Source organism: Metarhizium acridum (assembly GCF_019434415.1).
Source record: "Metarhizium acridum strain ARSEF 324 chromosome Unknown scaffold_234, whole genome shotgun sequence".
In the NCBI taxonomy this organism is placed as follows: domain Eukaryota; kingdom Fungi; phylum Ascomycota; class Sordariomycetes; order Hypocreales; family Clavicipitaceae; genus Metarhizium; species Metarhizium acridum.
In genome coordinates, this window is record NW_027094021.1 from 362,612 (window position 1) to 388,356 (window position 25,745).

The 25,745-nt window shown below is 52.0% G+C and overlaps 5 protein-coding genes across 5 annotated transcripts; 3 read left to right on the forward strand and 2 right to left on the reverse strand.

The window, feature by feature from the left end:
- Positions 1 to 160: 160 nt before the first annotated feature.
- On the reverse strand, positions 161 to 5,508 carry KCS1_1 (inositol polyphosphate kinase kcs1). Its single transcript, XM_066119942.1, has 2 exons — positions 2,925 to 5,508; positions 161 to 2,788 (listed from the first exon to the last, which is right to left on the reverse strand). Exons 1-2 carry the CDS (start codon positions 5,321 to 5,323, stop codon positions 841 to 843), a joined length of 4,347 nt encoding a protein of 1,448 aa, XP_065975060.1. The 5' UTR covers positions 5,324 to 5,508; the 3' UTR covers positions 161 to 840.
- Positions 5,509 to 8,157: 2,649 nt separating this feature from the next.
- Positions 8,158 to 9,175, forward strand: J3458_011695 (uncharacterized protein; the record flags this gene model as incomplete). Its single annotated transcript, XM_007813947.2, has 1 exon — positions 8,158 to 9,175. The coding sequence occupies one exon, from the start codon at positions 8,158 to 8,160 to the stop codon at positions 8,932 to 8,934; it is 777 nt and encodes a 258-aa protein (XP_007812138.1). The 3' UTR covers positions 8,935 to 9,175.
- Positions 9,176 to 11,255: 2,080 nt separating this feature from the next.
- On the reverse strand, positions 11,256 to 14,505 carry J3458_011696 (uncharacterized protein; the record flags this gene model as incomplete). Its single annotated transcript, XM_007813946.2, has 1 exon — positions 11,256 to 14,505. One exon carries the CDS (start codon positions 14,503 to 14,505, stop codon positions 11,371 to 11,373), a length of 3,135 nt encoding a protein of 1,044 aa, XP_007812137.2. The 3' UTR covers positions 11,256 to 11,370.
- Positions 14,506 to 15,079: 574 nt separating this feature from the next.
- On the forward strand, positions 15,080 to 21,897 carry NUD1 (Leucine-rich repeat protein). The gene has a single exon (XM_007813945.2). The coding sequence runs from the start codon at positions 15,340 to 15,342 to the stop codon at positions 20,734 to 20,736; it is 5,397 nt and encodes a 1,798-aa protein (XP_007812136.2). The 5' UTR covers positions 15,080 to 15,339; the 3' UTR covers positions 20,737 to 21,897.
- A 657-nt stretch (positions 21,898 to 22,554) lies between these two features.
- Positions 22,555 to 25,713, forward strand: J3458_011698 (uncharacterized protein; the record flags this gene model as incomplete). The annotated part of the gene is made up of 4 exons (XM_066119943.1): positions 22,555 to 23,132; positions 23,209 to 24,385; positions 24,459 to 24,683; positions 24,742 to 25,713. The coding sequence occupies 4 exons, from the start codon at positions 22,555 to 22,557 to the stop codon at positions 25,711 to 25,713; spliced, it is 2,952 nt and encodes a 983-aa protein (XP_065975061.1).
- Between the last annotated feature and the right edge of the window lie 32 nt (positions 25,714 to 25,745).

The window sequence follows — 25,745 nt, forward strand, 5'->3', positions numbered from 1 at the left end:
GCATGTGGGATCCGTTCAACTACGTATCAGCAATGAACAGAGTGAACCGAACTCTTGAAAAGGCCGAAAACACAGCTGAGTGAGCATGGCATCAGCAGCAACCGCTCCTTGACTCTGCAGGAGCTGCGCACTTAGCCGTATCCTTTCATCCGCGGAACTGCGGGCGGTCATATATAGAAGTCTAGTGATAGTTTTCTCTAACATACTCTATTGCCATGTCATGTCATGCCACGCCTGATTTGATATCCCGTGCCCGTCCCATTTTTTCCCTCCCCCGGATAGCATGCTTGCAATAATAAATAGGAGAGGTCATTCAGTTCCACATCAGACAACCACCAACTATGAACATTCAATACATGATTGTTTTGGCATTCTCGATCCCTGTAACCTCCCTGAACTCAAACGCCACACAAGCAGCCAACCAAAACACCGTCTGTTCCTGACCTATCGTTCCAAACGCGCACTCGCACACGATAAAAAGCCAAACTTATAAAACGAGACTCGTATCAACATGGCCGAGCCATGCCAACAAAGTGGTACGCCAAACTCGATGCAGGGTATGTAACGTGGTATAAATAAGCGTGTCGCAAGCGCAGGTCGGCCATGTTCCGATTTATACATTCTGAAACAGGGGACATGATTAAAGAGAAGGGAACCAGAAAAAAATGAAGAGTTAAAGAAAACCGAGTTCCGCAAAAGACAAATAACGCTGCAGCCGGAATGTCAACAAAAACATGACAACATGGCAAGTCCAGCTGTCAGAACAAGAAAGAGTGGGGTATCTGAACAATACAACATCTCGTGACAGTGAGAAAAGAAACAGGTAAGAACTTGTGCACATCAAAGACTAAGTGAACCAGAGTCCAAATCGTCTTCAAAATCGAGCTGCAAATCGTCCATCGGACCAGACAGCCATTGACTTTTTCCACGACCATTGCGAGGCCCCAAGTCCAGTTCTGCCCGAACATCCGCTTGAATTTGCATAAAGTACTGTCGGAGGCTCCTCAGCCCCTTCAAGAAGCCCGAATCTGGCTCATCTGGATGCTGCGGGGGACAGGCCTTGTCCCGTATATCATCCAGGGGCGTTAGGCTGTTGGCAAAGTCGGCCATCTTGAAGTCGATTTCTCGGGGATTCCTCCGTCCCCGACGAGTGATTTCTTCGGTATCTGTCGCGACATCCGTTGTTGAGTCGTACATTGTTTCGTAGCCTCCCTCCTCAGATGTGTCGCCGTCATAAAACATAAGCAGGCTGGCAGCATAAAATCGGTAGCCCCTGAGGCCATGAATGATTTGCTCGAGTTGAGCAAGCTTCTTCAAAATAACGGGGATGTGGCGGAGGACGCTATCCAAGTCGACCCCATTGTAGAGGAATTTCTGCAGGGCATTTTGAAACTCTGGCCCGGCCTTCAACTTCCTGCCAAAGTACTTGTCTTGGAATTCATACGACTGCGTCTTGGCATTCCAGACCTGAAGGCCACAAATACGCACACCCAGCTCAGCAGAGGTAGTTGCGCGGCACTTCTCCTGTTGCGACTTTTGCTTTTTCGGAGTTGCATCTACGCCATATTGGCGCGTGCCCATTTTGAGGTCCATCATACACGGTCGCCTCATGCCAGCAGTCAAATCTTCCATCAAGAGAAAATATTCTACACGATCTCCACGAGTTTTGGCTTCTTTCGGGTTGATAGGTCGGGGAATTTTCTTGAATTCAACTGTAGGACTTGGAAGAGCAGACGGTACAGAAGACGGCACTGCAGAGTGAGTCAAATCTAGCGGTGAAATGAGGGCCGGACCGTGGACTGGTGCGTCGTCGTACACGGCTTGATGGCCAGTGGCGTTGGCCTCGGTGTCTTTTGTAGATATTCCGGCAGCTAGCCGTTCGTTGTCGGTTTTATACTCTGCGTCATCAGCTTCCTCGAAGTACTTGAGATCGCCCCGGGACTCCCGAACATCTTCCGGTCGCCGTCTAAGCCCGCCTGCTGAGTACCTTCGTCTTCTCCTACCTGTGGCGAGGGTTGCTTTTAAAATCTCGGGTTCTGGGGCACTAGTTCCAGTAAGGTCCTTGGTAGGAGCAGCCACATCTTCTGGTTGTCCAGGAGGAGATGCAGTTTCGGCACCAAGTTCGCTCTGGGCATGTCCATTGTGACGAATATGCGGCGAAGGTGGCTGAACCTTGATGGGAGGCCTTTGTTCGAGCTCAATTTGCTTGTCAGACGCACCAAGATTTGGGTCAGAAGTTGTGGGTCTGAGAAGCCGCTGCATCGTAGGTCGGGGTACTGCACGCTGGTGTGGGCGGCGGTGTTTTTGGACTTCAACTGGCTGTTTCAAAAACGCGTCGTTGAAGACCTCGTTCCGAAGGCGTTTGTTTATTGTCGTTGCTCCCCAGCTGTTAGGCCGCTCCTCCATATGAGGCCGCGGCGTCTGAGGCTTGGATACACTCTGATATATCTTCGTAGACGAGGTACTGCGACGTCGAAAAAACTCTGGTGGCGGGGTCGGCTGCAGCAGATTTCTTGGCAAAATATGCTTGTTGTCATCGAATGTGACTGTAGGAATCTGCAAAGCGGTATTTGCCAGCGACTGGCTGATAATCCTCGTGGGCGCTGCATCAGTCGATTCGTTTCCGGGCACGTCGGTAGCCAGATGATCAGTCCCATTCAGCACTTTTTCTGTGTCATTATTATCGTCTAGAGCTTTCTTGCGTCCGGACAAGTATGTTTCATCTTTTCTGACCGTGCTTTTCCGTCGTGGTTGCTTTTGAAAAGTCACATTCAAAACACCTATATATCTGAGCAGTGCTTGTTAACAGATGCATCGTCAGGACTAGAGCCGGGCAGCTTTCGAGAACCAAGACATTTAGCCGTGCCTCAACAACTTGCCCATGTGCGCAGTAAAACACTCCTGCAACCTTACTTTACACTTACCGAGGAAGAAATGGAAGCAGATCACGATGATACCGCTCAATTGTTTCGTAAAATTCATTTTCCCTATTGTTGAGCTGCTTACATACTGCTCTGCGGGAAAAGCGCCAAATCGTTGTATGACCACCCACTTGATGCTTGTAAGGGATTAGCTCAATGGCTTCAAGTGGTTGGCGAGGGTGGTGTTGGTGGTGATGGACATGATCATCGTAATGTGTCACAGTGGGTTGGGGCTTTGGAGCCTTCTGGCTCTTCAAAATAGGTTCAACTACACTGGCAGCCTCGGTGGACTTTTCCGGAAACGCAAGGCCGGGCGAAACATGGTTGTCACGATGTTCGGATCGGAAATTGTCGGTAGCGGCACTTGTCTCCCCCTTGCCATGCAGTTCAGGTTCAGGTTCAGGTTCATCAGCCTTCACGAGCCACGGATGAGCGCTACTGTGTGAAATGGATCTTGGTCGTTGTACTTGGGTTGATTCAGACAATTCTGGTGCAGCGCTTCGGTTATCTGGTATCTCCTGGTGGGGCAGGAAGATGGCGGACGAGATTTTCTCCTCGCCAGACTCATCAGCATCTTCAGCATCGGCATCGGCATCGACATTGGCGTCGTGGCCAGTACCATCATGTCTATCGCGGGCTTGGGAGCTGGGACCGACAATACCGCTGCTAGACGGGCGTTCACCCTTCTGTTCGTCAACAGCTGACCTCCGTTGCCCCTCTACAACGTCGGGTTGTGAAGCCGGAGTCGGCCCCACTTCCTTAGGTGGCGATATCGGCTTAGGTGGTGCCTCATGACCCTCTGGCCGCGATCTCGAACGGAGTGCCTCGGTAGTCTTGTCAACTTGGGCGGCGGCATCGGTGGACTCTAAGTTGAAGTAGTCGCCGGTAAACCAATCGGTACCACCACGCATACTCTGGGCTGTAGATAGCTCTTCGTTGCGATGGCCAGGCGGGGTCACCGGGACTGTTGTTGAGTCATCCTGCACGCCTTCCTCCCAAGTTGGCGATAATTTATCGCGAGGTGTTGTCTTGGTGTCCCTCCGTCTCGGCTTGTCCTCAGGTGGAAGGCCTTCTTTAAAAAATCGTAGGCTGTAACTCGCTTTGCGGCTTCGGGCGTTGGGTTCGACTCCAGCCATAGCCTCGGCAACTGACTTTTCAACCAAGCCATCCTCCTCGTCACCGCCTCCTGAACCAATAGACCAGATCTTTCCAGTCTTCTCAGGGCTGACCGTCACTTTACTTTCCAGAGATGACCGGTGCGACAACCGGGAACCGACACTCAAAGCTGAGTTATTGAGTGTTTTGGTGGGAGGCAATTGGAGTGGGTCATTGGACAGGTAAGACGGCCTGGCGGCCTCTTCAGGACTCGCAGAAAGGGAGAAGGCTCGAGATTTGAGTATATCGGTCGTCGAGCGGTCGAGGTCGAGAGAGGTAGAGGCACGGCCCCTAGCTCTATCGAGGAAATCTCGGTGCTCCATGAGCATCTCTCTGGCTTGGGACAGATTGGAAGGGTTGAACTGGCGTGGAATAGAGGTAGAGTCTCGGGTTGGTATCGCAACAGAGGCTACCGGAACCATGACCGGTGTGGCCATGGCTGAAGAGGACAGGGAAGGATGGCGACCTACGGAGGCTTGGTGCTCTCCATGCTTCGTAGGCGTTGGGCGACCTGCGGTGTGGGTATGCGAGGTGGTAGACTCCGTTTCGCGATCGGGGGGAGGGAGATGACCGTTTAACTGGGATCTAGATGACGGGCCACTGCCGCCGCCGCTAGCACTGCTACTGTCGCTGTTGTCGTGAGTGGAGGGGGTATTATGACTTGGAGTGTTGTTATTGCTGCTCTGCTTCTGACCTTGAGGGATACCACGAGCAGATGCCAGGGCTTGTGTCAAGAGTGAAGTGCCAGGCTGCCTTGGACCATGCTGGCTGGGGCGGCGAGACTTTATATCGTCCTTGAATGAGGCTTGGTCTGCATCCCTGGCACGGATGGGCGGTGTCCGGGAGGAAGACTGGATGACTTGGGAAAAGACCGGGGTCTGGCCGGACACCTCATCTGCACTGCTCAACGCTGGCACCAGCACAGTCAAACTTGGATCTGGAACAGCGCCGACGGCGGGTTGAGCCTCTTGACCTAGGGGTGCAGGGGGTATGGCATTTTCGGGCTGGGAACTCGGGCTGGACATGAGGAAAACATTGGGCGCGGCAGGGCAGCAGCGTGGGAGGATCGATTCGCGGCAAATGCAGGACTTGTGTCGAGGGTGTGATGTTGAGCGGCGAGGGTGGAGGAAGGAAAAATAAGACACGAGCCGACGGTGTTTGCGAAGGTTGACTTGGCTTGACTTGGCTTGGCTTGGCTCGGCCGTTGCCCAGAGTACAGGGTACGGCCGCAAGTAGCAGATACCCATGGCAGATCTGAGTACCAGGGAGTACCAGTACCAGGCCTGAGTGAGTACCGCCCGTTTCAGAGGATGGCAACCTTGACAGAGCAGAGAGGGAAGGAGCGAGGCAGTGGACTGGCAACATTGAATGGCGCAACGGACCACATCCAGATGTCAACATTTGACTTTCGCAAGACCACCCTTGAAACTACCACAGCCGCGCCGCTCAGGAGCACATGTCTCGCAGCCAACTACCTAGGTAAGTATGGAACTTATCTATCCAAATACGCCGTATCGCATGGGGGCGTGTACTCCATCAGCACATGTATTTTGAATGTCGGTTGGGCTGTCTAATTACCTACCTAGGTGGGTACCTAGGTATGTTTGAGAACTCTAGTACCATCACAAGCCACGGACAAGTATGCAAGTATGAAACCCCTTCTGCTACGGAGTGATATACTCTCGCTAAGCGACAGCCTCTCGCGCTGGAACTGGTTCTTCTTAGCAAACACAGACTTCCTTCTCTGCCAACTGCCTGTCAATGTGGCACCCAAGCACCGCCTTGAGTGAGTTGCAAGAGGGAACGCAACATGCGGCCACAAGGGCTGATCGCGGGGTTTCAGTGGTTCTCATGCAGCACCAGCAACCAACAAGGTCGGGGTTGACGTCTGAGCTTCCAAGACTCCGTGGCTGGACCCAGTTGATGCTTTCATCATTATCAAGTCAGAGCCACAGGGAATCCAAGAACCCAAGGACCCAAGAACTCGCCAGGTGTTATTGAGTATTGCGTACCTCCTACGTCGCCCCGGCTTGATAGACGTCGGAGATGCGAAAGAAGCGACGAACCAAGTACCAAACACCATGAGCACGGGAATACGCGTGTGGCAGGAGGGCCCGAGTTGGCATCGATGTGTCTCAGAGATTGTGTCCATGAACATGCAAGCCTATCATTAGCTGCATTGGCGGACTTGTGGCAATGCCGGTTCGCTGATTTGCTTGCAGCTTACCAGACTCGAGGGGTGTGTTGTTATCTTTTCGCATTGCCCATCCCTCGCATTGCCCATCCCATGCACCGCCATAATCGTCGGCCAGTCAAGCCAATCACAGAATCTGCTCTCCTGTACAGAGTACTCCGTGAGTCCGTGCTCGTAAAGCGACATCCGTGATACAACTACTCTGGCTCCAGAAGTTGTCTCCATGCCTCCACGTGGGTTCACAAGGTGCCGAATGGAGCGCACTCACCGAAAGCCAAAGACGGCATCATAGGTTTTGCTCACCGACAACTGTCCACAGAGACAAATTCGTTTCTTATGCAGCTTGCTGTCCCAGTCGTGGTCGTCAGTCTGATGCAATTGGCTAGAAGCTGCACCGACGCAGTGTTGCTGGCGCTTCACATAGATGAGATCGACGAATGAACAAAATCTCATTTGGCGGCATCTGATTTTTCTTGCGCAAGTGTCCACGACTCCACGTCCCGGATGAGATTTTCTCGCATAGGGCAAGGCAAGGCAGAGCAAGGCGATGAATGGTATTGCAAGACAAACATCGTTCCTGATGCTGATCAAGAGAATCCGTCGGAGCTCGGCAGCTACCCTTGGCGTCGGTACCACAATGCATCAAGCTTGACGCACCTTATTAAGTTAATTCTGCAACGCCTGCGCATCCAAGGTCCGAGGTCTCGCTCCACTGCCTTTCAATATCCCTCATACATCCACGGGTCCTTGTTTGCATTCACACTCCCTTGCTTGTCAGGCCACAGCTGGCAGCATGCTTAAAAAAAGGGCCGTACAAATCTCCACGGGGTGACCTTGAGGTACTCTGGATGAAGTAATTTCGGTAGTCATCATCCTCACTGTTGAAATTTGCGTCAATAAAGAGAATAATACGGCGGCCCTTTTTTTTTTCAACTAGGAGTCATTCGGCCACCCAAGCTGGTCGTAGTTATTGTGTCCTGATCAAGTATAAATGCCTCGTAAAACAGCGCATTGTGGCAGGGAACCGACTTCTCTTGCCTATCAACCAACCCACTTTTGCGTCCAGTCTCAGTTCTAAAGGGAGGGAAAGGTGACTCGGACTTGAACGAATCGCTCGCCTCATGTCTAAGAACATATTCTGACATGTCGAAATGGCCGTAAAGGTGTGGAACGAAGTAATTTACGCGTCGCAATTTCTGATCGTAGCCCATACATTGAGCGTTGGCATCTGTCCGCGGTTGCTCCTTCCTTCCATGCGCTGCCTCAACGAGACTTATGTAATGCGCTCTGCCCGCACTTGACCCAAATCTTGTCGAATCCAAAAATCCTTTGCGAATTAATATAGTCTCTTGATCAACAAGTAGCGGATTCACGCTGTGAGAACCTCCCTCCTCTGCGCCTCGATATTGCTGCTATTTCCGTTGCCATGTGCCGAGGATTGTATGCACTCTCCGTTCGCTCTCCGTTCCGACATTCCAATTTGCCCAATCCAGTCGCTTCGCTGTCTTCCCCCGACAAAAGTTCACGATATGACAGCACGACGAATGAGCACTTATTCCCCGCATTTGATCGGTGGAGATATCACGGAGAGAACTAGAGTCTGTCCCAACTTGGCAGTCTTAGGCCGTCATGCTGCAGCCTCATTGGCATATAAGTTACCTAGGGTAGGCATCTGCCCCGTAACTACTAACGTTATCTTGTTTTAGTACGCTATTTGTATCAATAAAGAGCGACGCAAAGGTGTCATTAATGCCCTTTTAGGAATCTAGCTTAGATACTCGCTTCGGAAAAGTTTTCTTTCTTTTAAAAAAACTCTTTGGTTCATCCTTCACTCGCACTGAAGCCGACAGAGACAACTCGACACTGCTACGAAAAGGGTTCGTAGAAATGACATCATCATCACCTTACAATGCAGCTTCGCTTTTTGGGGTCAAAGACCTTGTAGCTGTCGTCACTGGCGGTGGTTCTGGCCTTGGTGCCATTACCACGCATGCATTGGTAGCCAATGGCGCCAAGGCAGTGTACATACTTGGTCGACGGGAAGAGGCCCTGCTCGCAACCAAGAAGAATGCATCCAATACGGATGTGGTTCACACCATTGTTTGCGACGTCACTTCCAAAGACTGTCTTACTGCCGCAACAAACCTGGTACGCGAGGAAACTGGCTATATCAATGTGCTCTATGCCAACAGTGGCGTGATCAAGGCGGCCCCGGCACCTTTTGACGCCAGCGACGACATCAAGAGCCTCCAACAAAAGTTATGGAAGCCCGATATGGAGGATTTCACCAACACTTTGCATGTGAACGTCACTGGCGCATTCTACACAGCTATTGCCTTTCTTGACCTGTTGGACGAGGGAAATAAGCGAGCCATCGTGGCAGAAAAGTCTCAGATTATTCTGACTTCATCCATTGCTAGTTTCTCGCGCATGCCCCTCGCTGGCTTTGCCTACAGCACCAGCAAAGCAGCCATTACTGAGCTAACCAAGCAGCTGTCATCCACATTGGCGCAGTATAAAATCCGAGTCAATGCTATTGCTCCAGGGCTCTTCCCTAGTGAGATGACCCAGGACATGCCATACATATATGAAAACCGAAAAAGACCCAAGGGAAGAGGGCGCCCTAATTTCAAGCATGGTGCCACTAGAGAGAATCGGAACTGAGGAGGATTTTGCGGGTGTCGCATTATTCTTGGCCAGCAAAGCCAGGGGGGTACGTTGATGGAGCCGTCATTCTTACCGACGGCGGCAGAATATGCTTGCTTCCCAGTAGCTACTAAGATTGAGCGTCATCTTGCTTTGAAAGGGTCGTTTCGGAGGTGCATGAACCCATTCAGACAGAGTTATTCCGTGCCGGGTACATATTTGCAAAGATTGCTCGAGAACAATGAAACCTTGCTTCCTCACCATGATCTTGACAACTCACTCCCCTTGTCATGCGACCACATGCATCTGCCGGTTGGCTATTGGGCCCCCGACATGTCACCAGGACATTTCTCTTCCTATCTTCCGAAAAAAGGAGAGCCTTGTGCTCTCTTGTCTCACCGAGTAAATCTCACGACTCGCCATCGGCACCATTCCTCCAAGGGGCCGCTTAGACTGCAACTAACTTAACCATCCCTACCCCAAACACCGGAACACCTCGCCGGAATTTGGATCAATCTGTCAAAAAGGGAGAAGAAACCCAATTTTAGCAGTCCACGAGGGCGCACGACGAGCTGTCAATCGGTCATGGAAGTGATCCAAGCTTCTATGACCAAACCCAAACCGAGCGAGGCGTGGGGATAACATGGACAGAGGACGAGTCAAAAACCCCCATGTGAAAACAAAAGGGAAAGGGGAAAGTGCTGTCTATGTCACATTATTCCGCCCACAATGCGATATGGAGAGTAACACGTGGTTGTAGGTTCGATCGATTCCAGGCAATTGCACCCCACGTTGCGGCATTGGCGTCCATCATTGGATATCCAACTTTTCAGAGTGTTTATTCTGGGCCGGATGCAGCCATTTGGCCACTCACTGGCTGACAATTGTTACAGCACAGAGTACAATTTTCGACCTGTACCCTGGCGCCGGTCCGTGCTTATAATGCAATTTGTAAAAGTCAGTGCCTGGTGTTGTTTTGGTGACGTTTACGCCTCGGCGTGTTTTGCATGGCATCCGGGGCGGCTCGAGTACTGGAAACCATTGCGCAAGGGTGTCTTTGACCGCCTGATACGGACAGAATTCGTCCTGGGAGCTTGAGAAGGCGTACATACTTGACGCGTTGCCCTGGACAATGTGGCTAGAAGAATCTGTGTTGACCAACGAGCTGTTTCGAAGCGGTCACATCCGCCATGATCAAACATGTCGGTTCATGGCCTCGATATTCAAACGCTAAGCCGTGCCACTTTTGGTTTTGAACATACCAAAGTCCTCTCAAATCACTTTGAGGGGTCGCTCGGCATTCGTAAACTAATCCACGTCGGCGAGAAAACCGCAGAATTGACCACTACCCTGGAGCTAAGTGCAGCTTTGGCCGGCATCGAGAGGTGCCCTCTGTCAAAGGGATAGACGGAATCGCATTCTCTCCTTGAACTGCTTCGCTCATGAAATACATGCATCACGGTTGCAATAAACCACCGACGCCCAAACTCATAGTATCAGTAACACTTTAGTAGAAACCACGCCCAGCGTCCTACCCCAAGTTTCCCAAAGCCAACCTTCAGTTTACGCAGTGACACCCCAAGGAACAAAACGAAGGAAAAGGTATCGCAAGGTACACATATTTTCTACGTCGGACGCAGTGATTAGATACACAACACAAGAACCATGTAACCCTTGCCCCGACCATGGGTAAGACAAGCCATGTGCAGCGACATGTGTCTATCACGTACGTATTTCCATTGGCAAAATATGCCCAGCGGTGAGATTCACCAGAGAAGGATTCGGTGCTTACACTCCATTTTCCGGTGCTACACAATGCAAGTTTCCATCAACCTCGCTCAAGGACCATGACTGACCGTGGGAGCAGCGCAGCACACTGCGGTGGGAGGCAAAATGTATTAAATCAGACCAGGTACCTGGCTATCGCGCTCTATGTTATAATATACTACAGCATAGTAGTGTATAACTTCTCGCTGGGCAGAAATATTCCGCCGCAGACTGTACAATCGGCTCCGTGCCGCCGAGCAAGCGTCCCAATCCTCCGGCCTTTCCGAACCGCGCGATAAATGGCATTTAAAATTTAGGAGTGGAGGGATCAGCAACGATTGGGCAAGATACACAATGGGAGTAGGAACGGTGTACATAAATGTACGGTGCGCAAGAGCTTCAGAAGCTGGGAATATGGTCTTGAAGTAGATCTGGGCGGTCGAGTGGAATACAATCAGGCAGATATGCTCGGGAGCAGATATAAACGAATAAATACGATCATCGATATTAAATATCGGGGTCTGATCGTGATCGTGTGCCACAGTTAGTTATAAGAAACGGTTACTGAAAATATGCGCTATTATTCACATGATGTAATAGTGGTATAGAGAAAATCCTAGACTTTACAAACGCCAATCCCGCCAAACACCAAGAATCTCATCTGCAGTGTCCATAACTGATATCCCATTATCCCTCACGTCCCAATGATAGAGATGTTTGCCCTCCTGACACTCCCTTTCGTGCTTGTTCCAGCTCCGCATCAATGTTCCAGGAGTCCCAAAAATCTCCCATTTCCCGAACCATGTCTTCGACAACATCCATCGGCTCTTCTGATGCCCGACTGCAAGCAAGGGATTCAATATGCTCCTCGCTTTTCATATCCTTGCACACTGGTCCCGCGGTATTGGTGTCAGCTGTCATGAAAGTTTCAGCCATGGCGAAGGGGCCAGGACTCTGTAGTTGCTGGGATTCTGTTGGGATGAGATTCTGTGACTGTCCGTCTCTGCGGTTTGCTACAGCTTCAAAGTGCTTTGCGAACTTTGTGTCGTGGGCTTGCCGGAAATCGCCACCAAGGGTCTCCGGTGGCGGCGAGTTCTGTCTCTTTGGCATATGACGGGCTGCGCAAGCATCTTCTCGCCCTGGCGTTCCTTCGAACTCTTCAAGCGATGCCGCCCATGAAACACGCAGACCCGGGTGTTTCTGGCTCCATCGACTTTTCAGAGACGACGGGAGAGACCCTTGGGTACTTCTGAATACCTGTCGAGACGCCGAGATTGACATGCCTTCCCCTCGGTTCCGATCCGGCGACGGGGACATAAACGATGAGAAAGACTTGAGGTAAAATTGGGGTTCGGGGGTCCTTGGTCGGGGCCTTGATGGTTTGGCGAACGGGCTTTGTTCGACATTTTCGTTGCTCGGACTTGATGATGGCTGACCGAATGACGCGACATAGGATGATGTATTCTGTATCCATGGGCTTTGGATATCAGATGGGGATACGGTTGCAATATTCTCGGCCTCGTTCCTGGATGGTTTCGCTCCGGAGATATTTAGTGATAGCATGCCCAACGGTGACCTGGACAATATGACATCATCCGTATTGACCCAAGGGCTCTGCTGGGACTCGGGGATGCGCTGATCTTCTGTCTCTGGGTCCTTCAGCTGCCTGTCGCTTTGGCTATATGAGACTTTCTGTTCTGGCTGAGCCGGCTCATGTAAGTGGCCAAAGTCACTTATGAGCTCATTACGACGCGGGCTAGGTAATTCTTTCTTATGTGTCTGGCTGGCTTGAGCATCTGCCTCCACGATTTGATCTGCAGACTCATTCGTGACCGCAAACTTCTTGCTGGAAGTTGCTGAAGGAGATGACGAAGGTGAAAGAGCTAGTCGTGTCAGTCTGTTCCCTGGGCTAGAAAGAACAAATCGATTGAAGATGGTCTTAAACCTGAATTCAGATGCGTCTTCTTTGACACGTTCAGCTTGGCGAGGAGTTGTAGGAGTTTCAGGTTTGACGGATTCCGAATCACTTTGCATATCTTTCCTCATTGTGGAAGTTGTAGAGGATTTGCTTTCTATGGAAACAGTCTTCCCATCATCAACTGCAATGTCGTCTGATGTAGAAGCGTGGTTTGTGTCTTGTGAACGGTCTGGTACAATATTACCCATCGAAAAGGTTTTGTGGGTTGCAGCACTTGAGTTTCCTGAATCATCTTCCGAATCCATGTCTGAGAGGTTGTTCTCTAGTTTCACGTCGGCACCACCTTCATGGGCCACGATTTCATCTCCTGATTCCATGTTCATGACCCTGTCATCATCTGATTGTGCAACTGGAATATCGAGCTGCTTCATAGGCGCATTATCTGGGTTTCCATTGTTGTCGGGTCCAGTAGGATTCCGAGTCGAGCCTGGAACAGCGCATTGCGCTACGCCTTGCGGTTCCGATTTCATGCTAGGCAGATCGTGCATTTTGACGTCTGAATCGGTCCTCTGAGCGATGGGGTCCGAGTTACCGTCCATTTCGGCCTTGAGCTTGCTTGGAGGTAACTCAGGTCCATAGCGCTGGTTTTCAGGTTGACTATTCGTAGCTTCCGAAGTCGCGTCTTCACAAGCTATGTCTTCACAGGTTGTGTTGACAACAATACAGTCATCCCCAACCAGCATTGCTGAGCCATTATCGTCTTCATCCGCTATGGTTTCGGGCTCGGATTCGGTAACGGAGCCAGTTTCGGATATATTTTCAACCGTGGCCTCAATGACTTGCCCGCTTGCGGCTTGTGGTTTGACGTTGGGTCCGTCACCCGTCTGGTCTTCCTGTGAAGGCGATCTGTTCTTACTCAACGTATCTAACACTCTTACATGTCGTAGGCGAGATGGGGTAGTTTGAGTTCCAATAGATGACGTAATATAGTCCGGCGGCTGATTTCCTTTGGAAGAGGAGCATATGACTGGGCAATTTCGCAGTGACACAGGAGATGAAAGAGTTGCAGCTGCTGCCTTGTTAGGACTGAGTTCATCATCAGACTCCACCAGTCCCTTGCAACTGTTTCTTCGCATGGCGTTTCTTGGTGATCTCCGCTTGGATGGCGACATGACTGGTGCCACGTTCTCAAAACTAGACGACGGCAGATCCGCCATGAGTTCGTCAGGCTCGTCATCTTCTTGTTCTTGACGATGGGGCTGTTTTTGTGAGGTGGCAGACCGATGTCTTTTTGTAGACACTTTCTTCAACCATTCGGACCCAGGCGCACTTCTTTTTCTGATAGATGTTGAAGCTTCTGCGTCGTCAGAGACCAAGAAACCATTCCTGTTATCGGGAAAAGGGTCAATCTGCTCCCTCCACTTGTTGACTTTTTCAAGCCTGTCTGCTGCTAGATATGGATGCTCTTGGGTATATGGAGCCTGCTTAAGGCTCTCGGGACTAGGTAGATGGCAACCGGCGTAACGGGCCTGCAGCGTAGGATCTGGCTTGGGCTTGCGGACCGAGTTCTTGCTTTGCGACGTAGCTTTTTCGACGGGCTTAGAGGGTCCTGTCAAGCTGCGGGCTGTCCCCTCGTGACGGTGGGATATCCATGGGTTGATGAAACCCGAACGTCTGTCAAATGGGCCCCTTAAAGCGGCGGAGATGAGCGCAGGAACAGCACCGTCTAGAAATCGCTGCCCAGCCGCTTCGTAACGGCGTCGTCTCGTAGCTGAGTTCTCGTAGCCCTCATCTTCTGAACCTTCATACAATACATCTTCTGGTTGGTAGAACGATGCTGAATATACAGTGTCGTCACCCCAAACCTCCTTTAGCTCAGTCGACATGCCCCTGTCATCTGCCATCTTGTCGATCTACGGCACAGGCCAACTCAGGAGGACATGGACAAACCAAGATAGTCTGTGAAAGCTGCATTTGATGTGTTCAATGTGCGAAGGAACTGGTGTTCTTGGCGGCAAAGCGGCTGACTGCTCGGACACTCAATAATTGTTGAAGCTTGAGACAGGCAGAAAATGACTTGAATTGGCCAGCCTCCTGAGGAAGCATTGACGCGTCACGCGTCTCACGGATGCACGTGACATCGCGTTAATTGAGCGTTGACCGGGGGTGTCATTGTTCATTTTTAATCACTGGCGAAGCCACTTTGCATTGAATAGATGACAAAATGAATCCTGAAAAGACAATATTGCTCTTGATGGGCCCGAAGATTTTTAACAAGACTGTTTTTCGTAAATTTCAGCTGCAAGGCAACATTTGCTGCGAACATGAGTATCTTGGCCCACGTGATGCAGCTATTCTGGGCTCAGTTGGCACAGCAACGATCTCCAGCCAATCAGAGGGCTTTGACTGTTTACTTGACTTGTCTGCCACAAGCAAACGCGCCACACAAGGCCTCGCCTTTGAACAACTTGTTTTGCCATTTGACGCCGCATATTCATACCTTTGCCTCGGTCGCTCTCTAGTACAAGTGTACCTGGCCTTCTAGCAAGCTAAAGCCTCTTGTATATTCAGCTTATATTAGGTTTTCGTCGCCTGCATTTAAACCGGCGCATTCGCAACAAAACAGCCCATTTCATCCACAACCCCACCACAAGCAAGCATTCACGGACTTTCAACCACATGGCGCTCCAGTGAATTGACTCCAATCCGTTTTCCATCCTCAGATCACTTGCTTTGTCATGGCGCATGCTTGGCTGGACTCTCTGTCGGAGGACTGGGTCTCTCAGCCTGGATCAGATGCATCCGATGGACAGCTCCCACCGCTGCCACCGCCAGACGAAATCGAGACGCCACAAGTAAAACAGTTCGCTAGTCGCATACCGCGCAGAGCCGGCAACAGGTCTTCGTTGCCTTCAATAGACGGCAACAGTCCCCACGCTCTGGGCGAACGCAGCGCCAACGACATCAACATCTCTATCAAGAGGGAGCCTTCGAAACTGTCGCAAGAAGTCAGCGCAGACGTATCGCGACCCATATCAAATGAGACAAATGGATCTGTTGTTCACAACAGACTGTCAAGTAAAGAATCCCCGGATAAAAACAGCGAGACTCCGGAATGGAAGAGGCGCCTGGTATACGGTGACGTTGCATATGGCGAACAACGAGACCTCTTTTGCTCAGCTGCAGTTGGTCTTCAAGATATGTTCAAGCCTCCACAAGAAGGCGAAGAGGGGTCGAGAATCGGTGGTGACACATCTCAACATGTCGATATGACGATGCCGTCAAGCCCACCAACATGCCCCCAACCTGTCACTGACGAGGACCTTGACGAATTTCCAGATTTTGACGAGGACGAAGAATACCCCGAGGACGTTACGCCGAGCCCAAGCCCCAGGCGCCTGCAAAAAGAAATCAAGTATAAATTGAACGAAAGTTCGCCAATTCCTGACTCTCGTCAATCGAGCCAGCCTCGAGGCGACCACACGCCGGAGCGTCAAACTGAACACGAGATATCCCACGACGAGAGCTGTCTGACTGCCCCTCCTGAAAAAGAAGCCGCATCAAGAAAGCCCAGTGGTCAGAGCGATACTCGAAATGAAGATTTCAGCCCGATCTTGATCGGCAAACACAGCAGCACAAACGGGAATGTGAATTTTGCCCCGATTGAGGTTCCTGTCGATCAGCTCTGGCAAAAGCTCGAGCGACTACGAGTGAATCAATTGCTGCTTGATTCTCAGGCAGACCATCAGGCTGGTGTTGATGCGAGTCCCAGGTCTACAGCCAAATTAGAAACAACCGATGATTATATCCAGAACGGAGGCTTCATCAATGTGCAACGCGGAGGGAGGTCCGGCGACGGCTCGTTTTATAACAGGGGTTTAAGTTCAGAACTCGCTGCCGACACATCACAAATGCTCCCGGAAGAGTCTTTACAAGCTAGTACTCCTAAAGAGTTCCCATCGGTGCGGACTCTGGGAACGAACCCATACCCTACGTTTCAGGTCACGCAAAGTCCTTCTATGCCTCGAGCACCCTTCCCCAGCCCTGACAAGAAGCAGCTTGTTGTGCCCCAAGAGACTCGGCCACCAGCAACCAGCCCCCTGAAATTATTTGGCCCGTACGACACATTTACCAACCAAACCTTGCTCAGGCGTATTAGTCAATTTGAAGAGACATCGGGCAGCCCATCCCAAAGGTCCGCAACGTCCGATATTACTGACCATCACCCTGGGGATGAAAGTGCGCCATCTGCGCCCATCCCCCAGAGAAGAAATATCAGTAAATTTGGTGGAGGCGACTTGGACGGATTTGAATTTCAAGGTGACATATCCGACGAAATCTACGAGGATTCTGACGTAGTTGGCAAAGAAAACGTTACGCCAAACGAGCCCTCCCTGCCATCATATCCGCTCCGAGGAATTCGAGCGCAAGATTCCTCGCCCGATGGCTACTCTGGTCTAGTCATCGAGCGGAAACGCAGCAAGAACGAAACGCCATCTCGTGTAAGAGATGGCGAGACTCCCACATCGCCAAATGGAGCACCAGTCACGTCTGGATCAGCCAGACGGGACCTCGGGTCAGAGAGCAAGCGGCCGCGAACTTCTCCATCGAAAAACCCGACACCGAAACGAAGGCGAACGCTACATCGTTCAGATATTGCGTTTGGCCGAGAACCTAAAGAAGAAGTAGGTGATACTGCCCATCTGCAGATGCATTCGCTGTCGTCGAGTAAAAAACGCAAGGATGCTCTGCCAGGTAACTATGAAGTAGCAGACCCCAACATTCTAGCTTCGAGGCCTATGCTGCAGCCACGAAGTCCAACATCTAGCAGAGGTTCATCAGCGTCATATGGCCAAGCCCAGAAGTCACCTCTTCGGGACCCTGTAAACGAGCTCCCAACTCCACCAAGTGATGCTCCGACCGAGACGGACCGCAAGCCATCTATACGCACACAGGACTTTGTGGACCAAGCGGCTCAGATAATGGCTATGATTCGAAACCAAGTGCAGCCAGAGCTGGCGAGCCTTGAAGAGTCTGAGGAGTATATTGAGGCAGAAGATCGACGACTATCATCAGGTGCGGATTCCTACCAAGATTCTACAAGCGAGCCCTTCTCCCGACCTCCTAGCAGAGAAGGAAATCCCAGATCTTGGGTGCCTCCCCGTCAAGACGACCCAGAGTTGGCGAACCGGCTGAAACAATACCAGGAATTTAGTGATATGGGCGATGCCATTTCATCTTCGGTGAGATCTTTGGGTCTCGCGAAGCACGCCATGCCGGCATCACAGGATCCTGAGCGACAAATTGATGGACGAAATCAATTGCGATCCAATGTCATGCCGATCCCCGTGCGGGGTGAAGTAATTAGTGATCTGCCGAATGTGCGAATCACCAGCAATCCTCTCGCCAATGCAGAGCAGGGGAGCTCGTCACAAGATTATCCCTCACATTCATCGAACAGATCCACAAGCCAAAATTACCCATCGGCGTCTTCGAGGGGATCCGAATCTAGACGCACAATAATGCCAGAGAGCGTATCCCATTTAATTCCCGACAGAGTTGGCAGCATGTGTTTGGATAAAGACAAGAACGTGTGGATCAAGAGAAAGGAGTCAGCGTCGTTGCCGGAACGCCAGATTCTACCCTCGGAGGACAGTGAAGAGGATCCGTTCGCCAGTATTCCCGATCTTTCAGTTGACATGACAAAGGAGATGCAGAATCTTAGACTTGCTACTGCTGGCAAGCAGCCAGGGATAGACAACCCTGAGGAGCGAAGCTCACCAAGGAGTCCCCCTCGACGAGCGGCGAGTAGAGGTTATGCAACTCTGTCATCCGGCCAGCATATGAGTCCTCGGACCGTGGCTTTCACGAATGAAGAAGTTGACAAAGTTAAGGGTCTTTCCAACCGTCGCAAAGGAGATTCTACGACCAAACTCCAAGCTGGCCACCACAGAGAGGGCACTGCTCAATCTTGGACGAAACGCCGGAACCTTACCATCTCGTTCTCTTCACCCATTGCATCTGTGATTCGCGACATATCTCCTGAAGACCTGGAGGAATCGCGCGGCCATGACGAGGCTAACAACGCTGAAGCATCGACTCATAGGTCACCGCACAGATCCTCGTCACAGGTGGAAGCTAAACCGAGGAATGGCTCTCAGCATATTCGCGCAAACCCCAGCCACGCTCCATTGAGACAAGCATCTCTCCGTGGCCCAGCTTTTGTCCCTCGTCCTGTATCTCGTATCGACGAGCAAGACGAAGAGAGCACTGTTGAGCTTGCAAATGAAGACCGCCAACTTAGCATCATTGGGGAGCAAAGCATGATGAACCACAAGACACCGGACGGACGGCGTGCCAGCCTGAGCTTTGTCTTCAGTCAGACGCCAGGGAACAGGGCGCTTGCTCTAACCGCCGAAGACAGTGAATTTATCGGACGAAATGTTGGCAAGCTATCGCTAAGCCCCCTCTCGGAGTTCACTCTCAACAATGCCGACCAATCTTTTGGATTTGAAGTCAGCTACGTCATGGGTCCTCGACACATGGCTACAGGGGACGGCTCTAATAAAGTTTTGTCCATGACGATAAGAGAACTGGTGGACCGACTCAGTGAAGCAGAGCCGCATGAATCCTTTTGGGAAGATCTTACGGAGCTTGACCTTCATGACAAGCGTCTTGCCAGCCTTCACATGTTGGATGAGTTTTGCGGCAAGCTGGTTACGCTTGATGTATCGGGAAATAAGCTGAACCATTTGGAGGGCGTGCCTTCAACCATTCGAGAACTTAAGGTGTCTCAAAACTTATTGACGGAGTTGACATCGTGGGATCATCTGATGAACCTGCAATATGTGGACATTTCTGGCAATGAGGTGACGAGTCTGTCGGCTTTGAAGAACCTGGTGCACCTACGAAGCATCAAGGCTGATAATAACCAGCTTACAAGTCTGGATGGCTTAGACGCTCACGATGGATTGTTGCATCTGCGGGCCAGGAACAACATGATTGAGGAAGTCGATTTTGCGGTGTCGCGATTTGCACGGCTTGAGGACTTGGATTTGGGCGGCAATCGAATCAGTTCTGTGCAAAACTTGGACATGGTTCCGGCGCTGGCCCGTCTAAAGCTATCCAAGAACAAACTAACGGCTCTTCCCATGGCGGAATGCATGAAGTCACTGCGACACCTCGATGTCAGTGACAATGAGTTGCTTGCTTTAGACATTGCTGCATTCCCCAACCTCCATTCAATACACGCGGACAGAAACCACATCAGCCAGGTATGTGGATTTGATCGAACTCGTCGGCTAGACAGTCTATCCCTTCGTGAGCAACGAGGAAAATGCCCACTGGATCTCGGTTTCTTGTCCAGTGCATATGAAGTCCGCAAGCTATTTTTGTCAGGCAACTATATGCAAGAATTTGAGCCACGGGTCGACTTTCTCAACATGCAGCTTCTCGAGCTATCCAACTGCGGGCTGCAGCGCCTTCCAGACAAAATGGGCCAGTTGATGCCAAACTTGCGAACGCTGAACATCAACTTCAATGCGCTAAGTGACTTGTCGCCTCTGCAGTTCATCCCTCGACTCAAGAAGCTTCTCGCGGCGGGAAACCGACTGGCCGACTCGACGCGGGTAACACAATTGTTGACAGAGTTCCCCCATTTGACACGGCTTGATGTTCGCGACAACCCAGTAACGCTCGGATTCTACGCTCCGCTGCAAGTTCTGGTACCGACTGACGGCTCAGGCGTGGCGGATCCCTTTGTTCTGCCTGATGCCGACATTGCTAGGGATGACCTGTTTGCAAGTAGGCTAGACGAGGCTACAAGACTACGGAGACGGCTGCACCAAGTCGTTCTCGTAGCGAGCTGCGGGCGGTTACGAATGCTGGATGGTCTTGCCGTCCGTCGACGAGAAGTCCTAGCACGAGATCAGGTGCTGCAAACACTGATCAATGACGGGCTCGTTCCCGACCCGGAGCGGTCGCAGGTGCAAGAGAAGGAATCGGAACCTGTCGATTCGAATCTAAACGGTCCAGGTGCAATCGACGAGGAGACTATGGCAGATGAACAAGCTAGAGCACAGCTTGAGGAGGAAGCTGAAACAGCGTGGCACAATACCATTCACGAAAACCAGTAGCGAAGCAGAGAAAACAGACTAAACAGGACATGGCAAAGTAAAGGATAATGTGGAAGACAAGAAGGAACATGGCGTTTGGTTTGCTTCTGCAAATGCATTTTTTACTGGGCGCAACATGGACGGTTGGATCAGGGTAATTTGGGTATTGTGTTTATACATAGTCTTTGCACATGCTTGGGAAGGTGTATGAGTAGATGGTATACAATGATGAGTTATGAGCTATCCTGCTTGCCCGCGTCGAATCAGACGATGAGTCAGGACTCCGTGCCGTCCTATCATGAGAGGTCTGATTGGCGTCAAACTGCATGATGGATGATGACATGGATTACGGAGGCTGGGGTGAGCGGAGGTTGATTGGGGCCCGGCAGAATGGTCAGGCAAAGACAGGGCTGAAGATGCTTGTTTGCGTGTCTCATTGTGGAGAAGGGAGGCGGCGAGCCTGCATGCATATACTAGTCAAGAATATCCGTGCATCAGCGACCCTGTTCCGTGCCTCTTTTCCCCTTGTTGGATCTGTGAAGCCATGACAATGGGAGGGGGAAGGCTAAGGGGGGAAAGCATTTTCGCCAACTCCTGGGGTATTTCGTTTTTCTTTTCTCGGTGCCAGTGTAATTACACCACATACCGGCGCCTGACGAATTTGCCTAGGGAGAAAAAGAGACGGCGAGGATTCCAAGGGCAGCAGGTAGTCAACACGGTGTTCAGTCGGCCCCTGTTGACGGCTTGTCTCATGTCGTGGCTGGCCTTGTTGGAACGGACAGGGCGCACAGGGGCCGCGACTGCGGTGGGTACGGGCGGCTTGCCAAAGCATGAAAAAAAGAAAAAAAGTTGCGAATTGTGAAACTTTTTGTTGGTCGCGAATGACGAGCAGACTATTTTGGTGGTGGTTGGTGCGCGTGGAAAGATGGTGTGTGATGGGGGCTAGGCGGGTTTGCGTCGGCCATGCCACGCGCCCGCGCTGGCTGTCACAATCACGTCACGGGCGCTGTGGACGGGTTGGCAGCAGTCGTGCGCGTGGCGTGGATACCGTATTCCGGGAATTGCCCCCGGTAGCAATAAATGACTGAGTCGTGGTGGTGAATAGGTGAAGACGATGCCAGAGCAGAGTGCTCAAGTGCCGGCCAGCACACGGGGTGCTCCTTCCCCAGCAGTAAAGAATACAGACTATTTGATCGCTCCTTCCCGCGCTTGTCTTGTCGCGCTAGCAGGTACCGCATGTTGTTTGCTGCCTTACGAGCGCCCTGGTCCCCCACATGTAGACGCCACTATCAAGGGAAGGAGTGGCGCCGCCGTCAACTCAAACGGCAGTCGCCATGCAGAAACACGAGCATGACTGACGAGTCCACTTCCGCTTCCGCTTCCGCTTCGACTTGCCTCTGACGGACTCTATTCATGCGCTTTATTGCCCGCGACCATCCCTCAAATCCCACGCCCCAACTCTTCCATCCCCTTGCAAACATTTGCTACTACGACCGTCATCCTGCTGCTGCTGCTGCTGCTGCTGATGTTGTTGTTGTTGTTGAATGTCCACATCCGCTACTAAAGGCTGTCACATGGACAGGCTCGCTGCCTCTCAGCCAGTCGTTCTCGCCTCGACCATCACACCTGGCACACAACGCCGTTCTCAACAATAAAGCTCGCAGAAGAAACACGACAGCTAAAACGAACAAACTAATACCGAGGACAGTCCTCTGCCCTCTCGACAGGCACCTCTGTCGGGGAGGGGCATAGCTACATATCCTTTGAACCACCACCACACTGTGCCGCAGCAGGTGCATCGTCGATATCACTACCGCATCACAAATCTCCCCCTGAGCGATGGACACGACGACAGACCCCACGTCGTCATGTCCTCTCGAGCGCTCATTCTCGCAGCACAGCGCAGCATCTACGCGTTCCATCCGAAGCACTAGAAGTAACCGGAGCACTACGCTACGTGCCGGTCGCAGTCGCCGGCTCCTCAGTCAGCCGAATGGCTCAGCAAGCAGCATCGCTGCGAGCGACAAGTCTTTGACGAGCTTTCCTAGCTTCAGCCCCGACCCTACTGATGCGAGCCTTTTCCACAACGAAGAGGAGCGCCTCAAAACGGCCACCCAGGATACAGAGAATAACCGTATGAGGAACCTCAGCAATAGAGGTCTCTCCATAGTCGACAGTCTGACAGGCAAGGACGCGTCTCGAGATGCCTTGTTTGAGGATGCACCACTGCGACAATCGATCCCGGGCGCGTTACACCGGGCTGATGACAGTCACATCGAGCGACTGATTTCCCGACATGGAGCGGTCCCGCTCGTTCGTTCAATTGCCGAGGACTTGGCGCAGAGGGATGCTCAAATTGCTGCGCTTCGTCGACGAGCCGATGAGAGGGAGCGAGCGCTAAGGAAAATCGTTAGGGAGTGTGGTCTGTCTAACATGGACCTTGGAGAACCGCTTAAAGACGGTCGAGGCTGAGATGCGATCGAACGAACGCAGACATAGCGATGGGGAGAATGGGCTGATGGATCTCATGAGCGATGCGATGCAAGATACCATGACAGCGCATGCATACGGAAAAACGGAGCGAACAGACGCGACAGTTCGCGCAGGCGGCAATAGCAAGGGAACCATTCGAGGATGGAAGGAATACCTATGGGGAAGCGGAACCGCAAAACGAGGAACCTGTGCGAGCAGTGTCAGTGGCGAGGACGTCAACCCGGCTACTATAGTTCGCTCACAGTCAAGCATGGACAGGCGGCCGACAATCCAGGACGATCTATTCACACCTCCGCCGGAACCCAACACAACCACAAACCCGACCAGTTCAAGCCGCGCTTCTAGCGTCCATTCCGCCGCAGTCTCTGAGCGGAAGTCGTCGGTCTCTCTGGCAAGCCTCGCCTTGCGGCTCGTCGCTGGAGGCACCGCGACTCCTCGAGATGCTGAAGTCAGAGGCAGAGCTGTGAGTGCATCTGTTCGCGACGCCTCCAGAGCAGGATCAACTGCCAGTGTTCGGACAGCCCAGTCTGCGCGGGTTGCGTCCATGGCTGGAAACCCCAAGGCCTTGATGGCCATGCGACGGACTTCTCAAACACCACAAGCACTGACTAGCACAAAATCACAAGCACAAGACATGTGGAGGAATATGGCGAGCAGCCCGCCGGATGCCATGAATGCACGCCAGGAAAGTTGCGGCCCTGTTGAGATGGATGCTATTTTGCCACCTGAATCGCAACCTCCCACTCTATCCCATATCTATCAGAACAATGCTCAAGGCGAGTTTCTAACGGATAGATTTGGGTTCATCTACGATCAGCGCCGGAAGAGGAGACAGCGGGAAGCGGCACATATGGCGGATCAGATCAAAGGCGGCCGGACTGAGATGCTCACCAATGGCCGCACCGGCATATCTCCAAATCTTGTTGAAGGCCTTCCAAGCCCTAAATGGAGCGTCTCAAGTGGTGGCAGACCTGGCAGCCCGAACAGCCACGAGGAACGAGTCGAAGACGACAGCAAGCCGAAGCGATGGCAGGATTATCTCAAGATTGCTACTTTTCCTACTGAGCTGTTGAGCCATACACCAAGTGTTAGTGCGTCTGCACTAGAGGTACTGGAGGGCACTGGTGTCTTGACACCCGAAATCCACGAGCCAGAACCGTTCAAGGGGCCAAGTATTGTGCCCACAACCGCTGGCTTGGTTCCTCCTCAGCCAAGCACGACAACCTGCAGTTGACAATGAAACTACGCAGCCCGCAGAGAGGGACGCGAACGCTAGTGCGGTCGTCAAGGAAGACACGGAGCCGGTTAAGCTACTACTGGAACAGCTTAGCGATGTCCACGACGCATTGCAGCGCGACAAGACGGTGAAATGGAACGATTTTCTTCGCAAGGTGAGGGCCGAGCGCCGACGTGAAGGCCAGGCTGCCGTGGCTGCCGCTGCAGCGGTCGCCGAGGCTCGTTACGAGACGCCCGCGGTGATTCTACCCGAGACTCGGGTGGCAGACGGTGAGATAATTGGCATCTCGGGTCTAGGGCAATAAGGGCAAGGTGGGCCGGGCCAAGTGGAACGAATTCAAATCACTGGTGCTTGGCGGCATACCTGTTGCCTTTCGCGCCAAGGTCTGGTCTGAATGTTCTGGCGCCAATGGGCTGCGTGTTCCCGGATACTACGAAGACCTTGTCGCACAAAACGGCGCGGATGATGATGCGGCAGTGGTCAGCCAGATTCAAATGGATATTCACCGAACGCTGACAGACAACATATTCTTTCGAAAGGGCCCAGGAGTACAGAAGCTGAACGAGCTGCTCCTTGCGTACTCGCGCCGGAACAAGGATGTTGGATACTGCCAGGGCATGAACCTGATTGCGGCGAATCTTCTCCTCATCATGCCTTCGGCAGAAGATGCGTTTTGGATCCTGGCATCGATTATTGAAAGCATCCTACCGCATGGTTACTACGACCAATCGCTCATGGCGTCGCGGGCCGACCAGCAAGTGTTGCGGCAATTTGTCTCGACGGTGCTTCCCAAACTGTCAGCACATCTCGACTCGCTTTCGATCGAGCTCGAGGCGTTGACATTCCAGTGGTTCCTGTCAGTGTTTACGGACTGTCTTTGCGCCGAGGCGCTTTTCCGGGTGTGGGATGTGGTGCTGTGTACTAATGACGGGAGCACGTTTCTCTTCCAGATTGCGCTGGCCTTGCTGAAGCTGAATGAGCAGAATCTTTTGCAATGCGACACGCCGGCAGGAGTCTACACGTACATCAACCACCACATGACGGAACACGCAATTAGCATCGACGGCTTGATTCAGGCTGGCGAAGCACTGCGACGAGTTGTGCGGCGCGAGGATATTGAGCAGCGACGGAACAAGGCGATACAGGCGGAGAAGGATATGCTGGCCGAACGGGAGAGCAATACTCAGAAGAAGACCGCCCAGAAGGCAGCAGAAGACGAAGGATTGAGTGTCGAGGAGCCACGGCCCGATGGAAGCCTAAACGTATAGGATAAAAGAGGTGGTTGGATAGAGCTGGCTAG

What these genes read in the sequence shown, in the direction of transcription:
- KCS1_1 (XM_066119942.1), bottom strand. Translation starts at nt 5,323, where the DNA reads ATGGGTATCTGCTACTTGCGGCCGTACCCTGTACTCTGGGCAACGGCC. An exon ending in CTGCTTCCATTTCTTCCTCG is followed by an intron (nt 2,789 to 2,924) that starts GTAAGTGTAAAG and finishes AGCACTGCTCAG; the next exon opens with ATATATAGGTGTTTTGAATG.
- NUD1 (XM_007813945.2), top strand. Translation starts at nt 15,340, where the DNA reads ATGGCGCATGCTTGGCTGGACTCTCTGTCGGAGGACTGGGTCTCTCAG.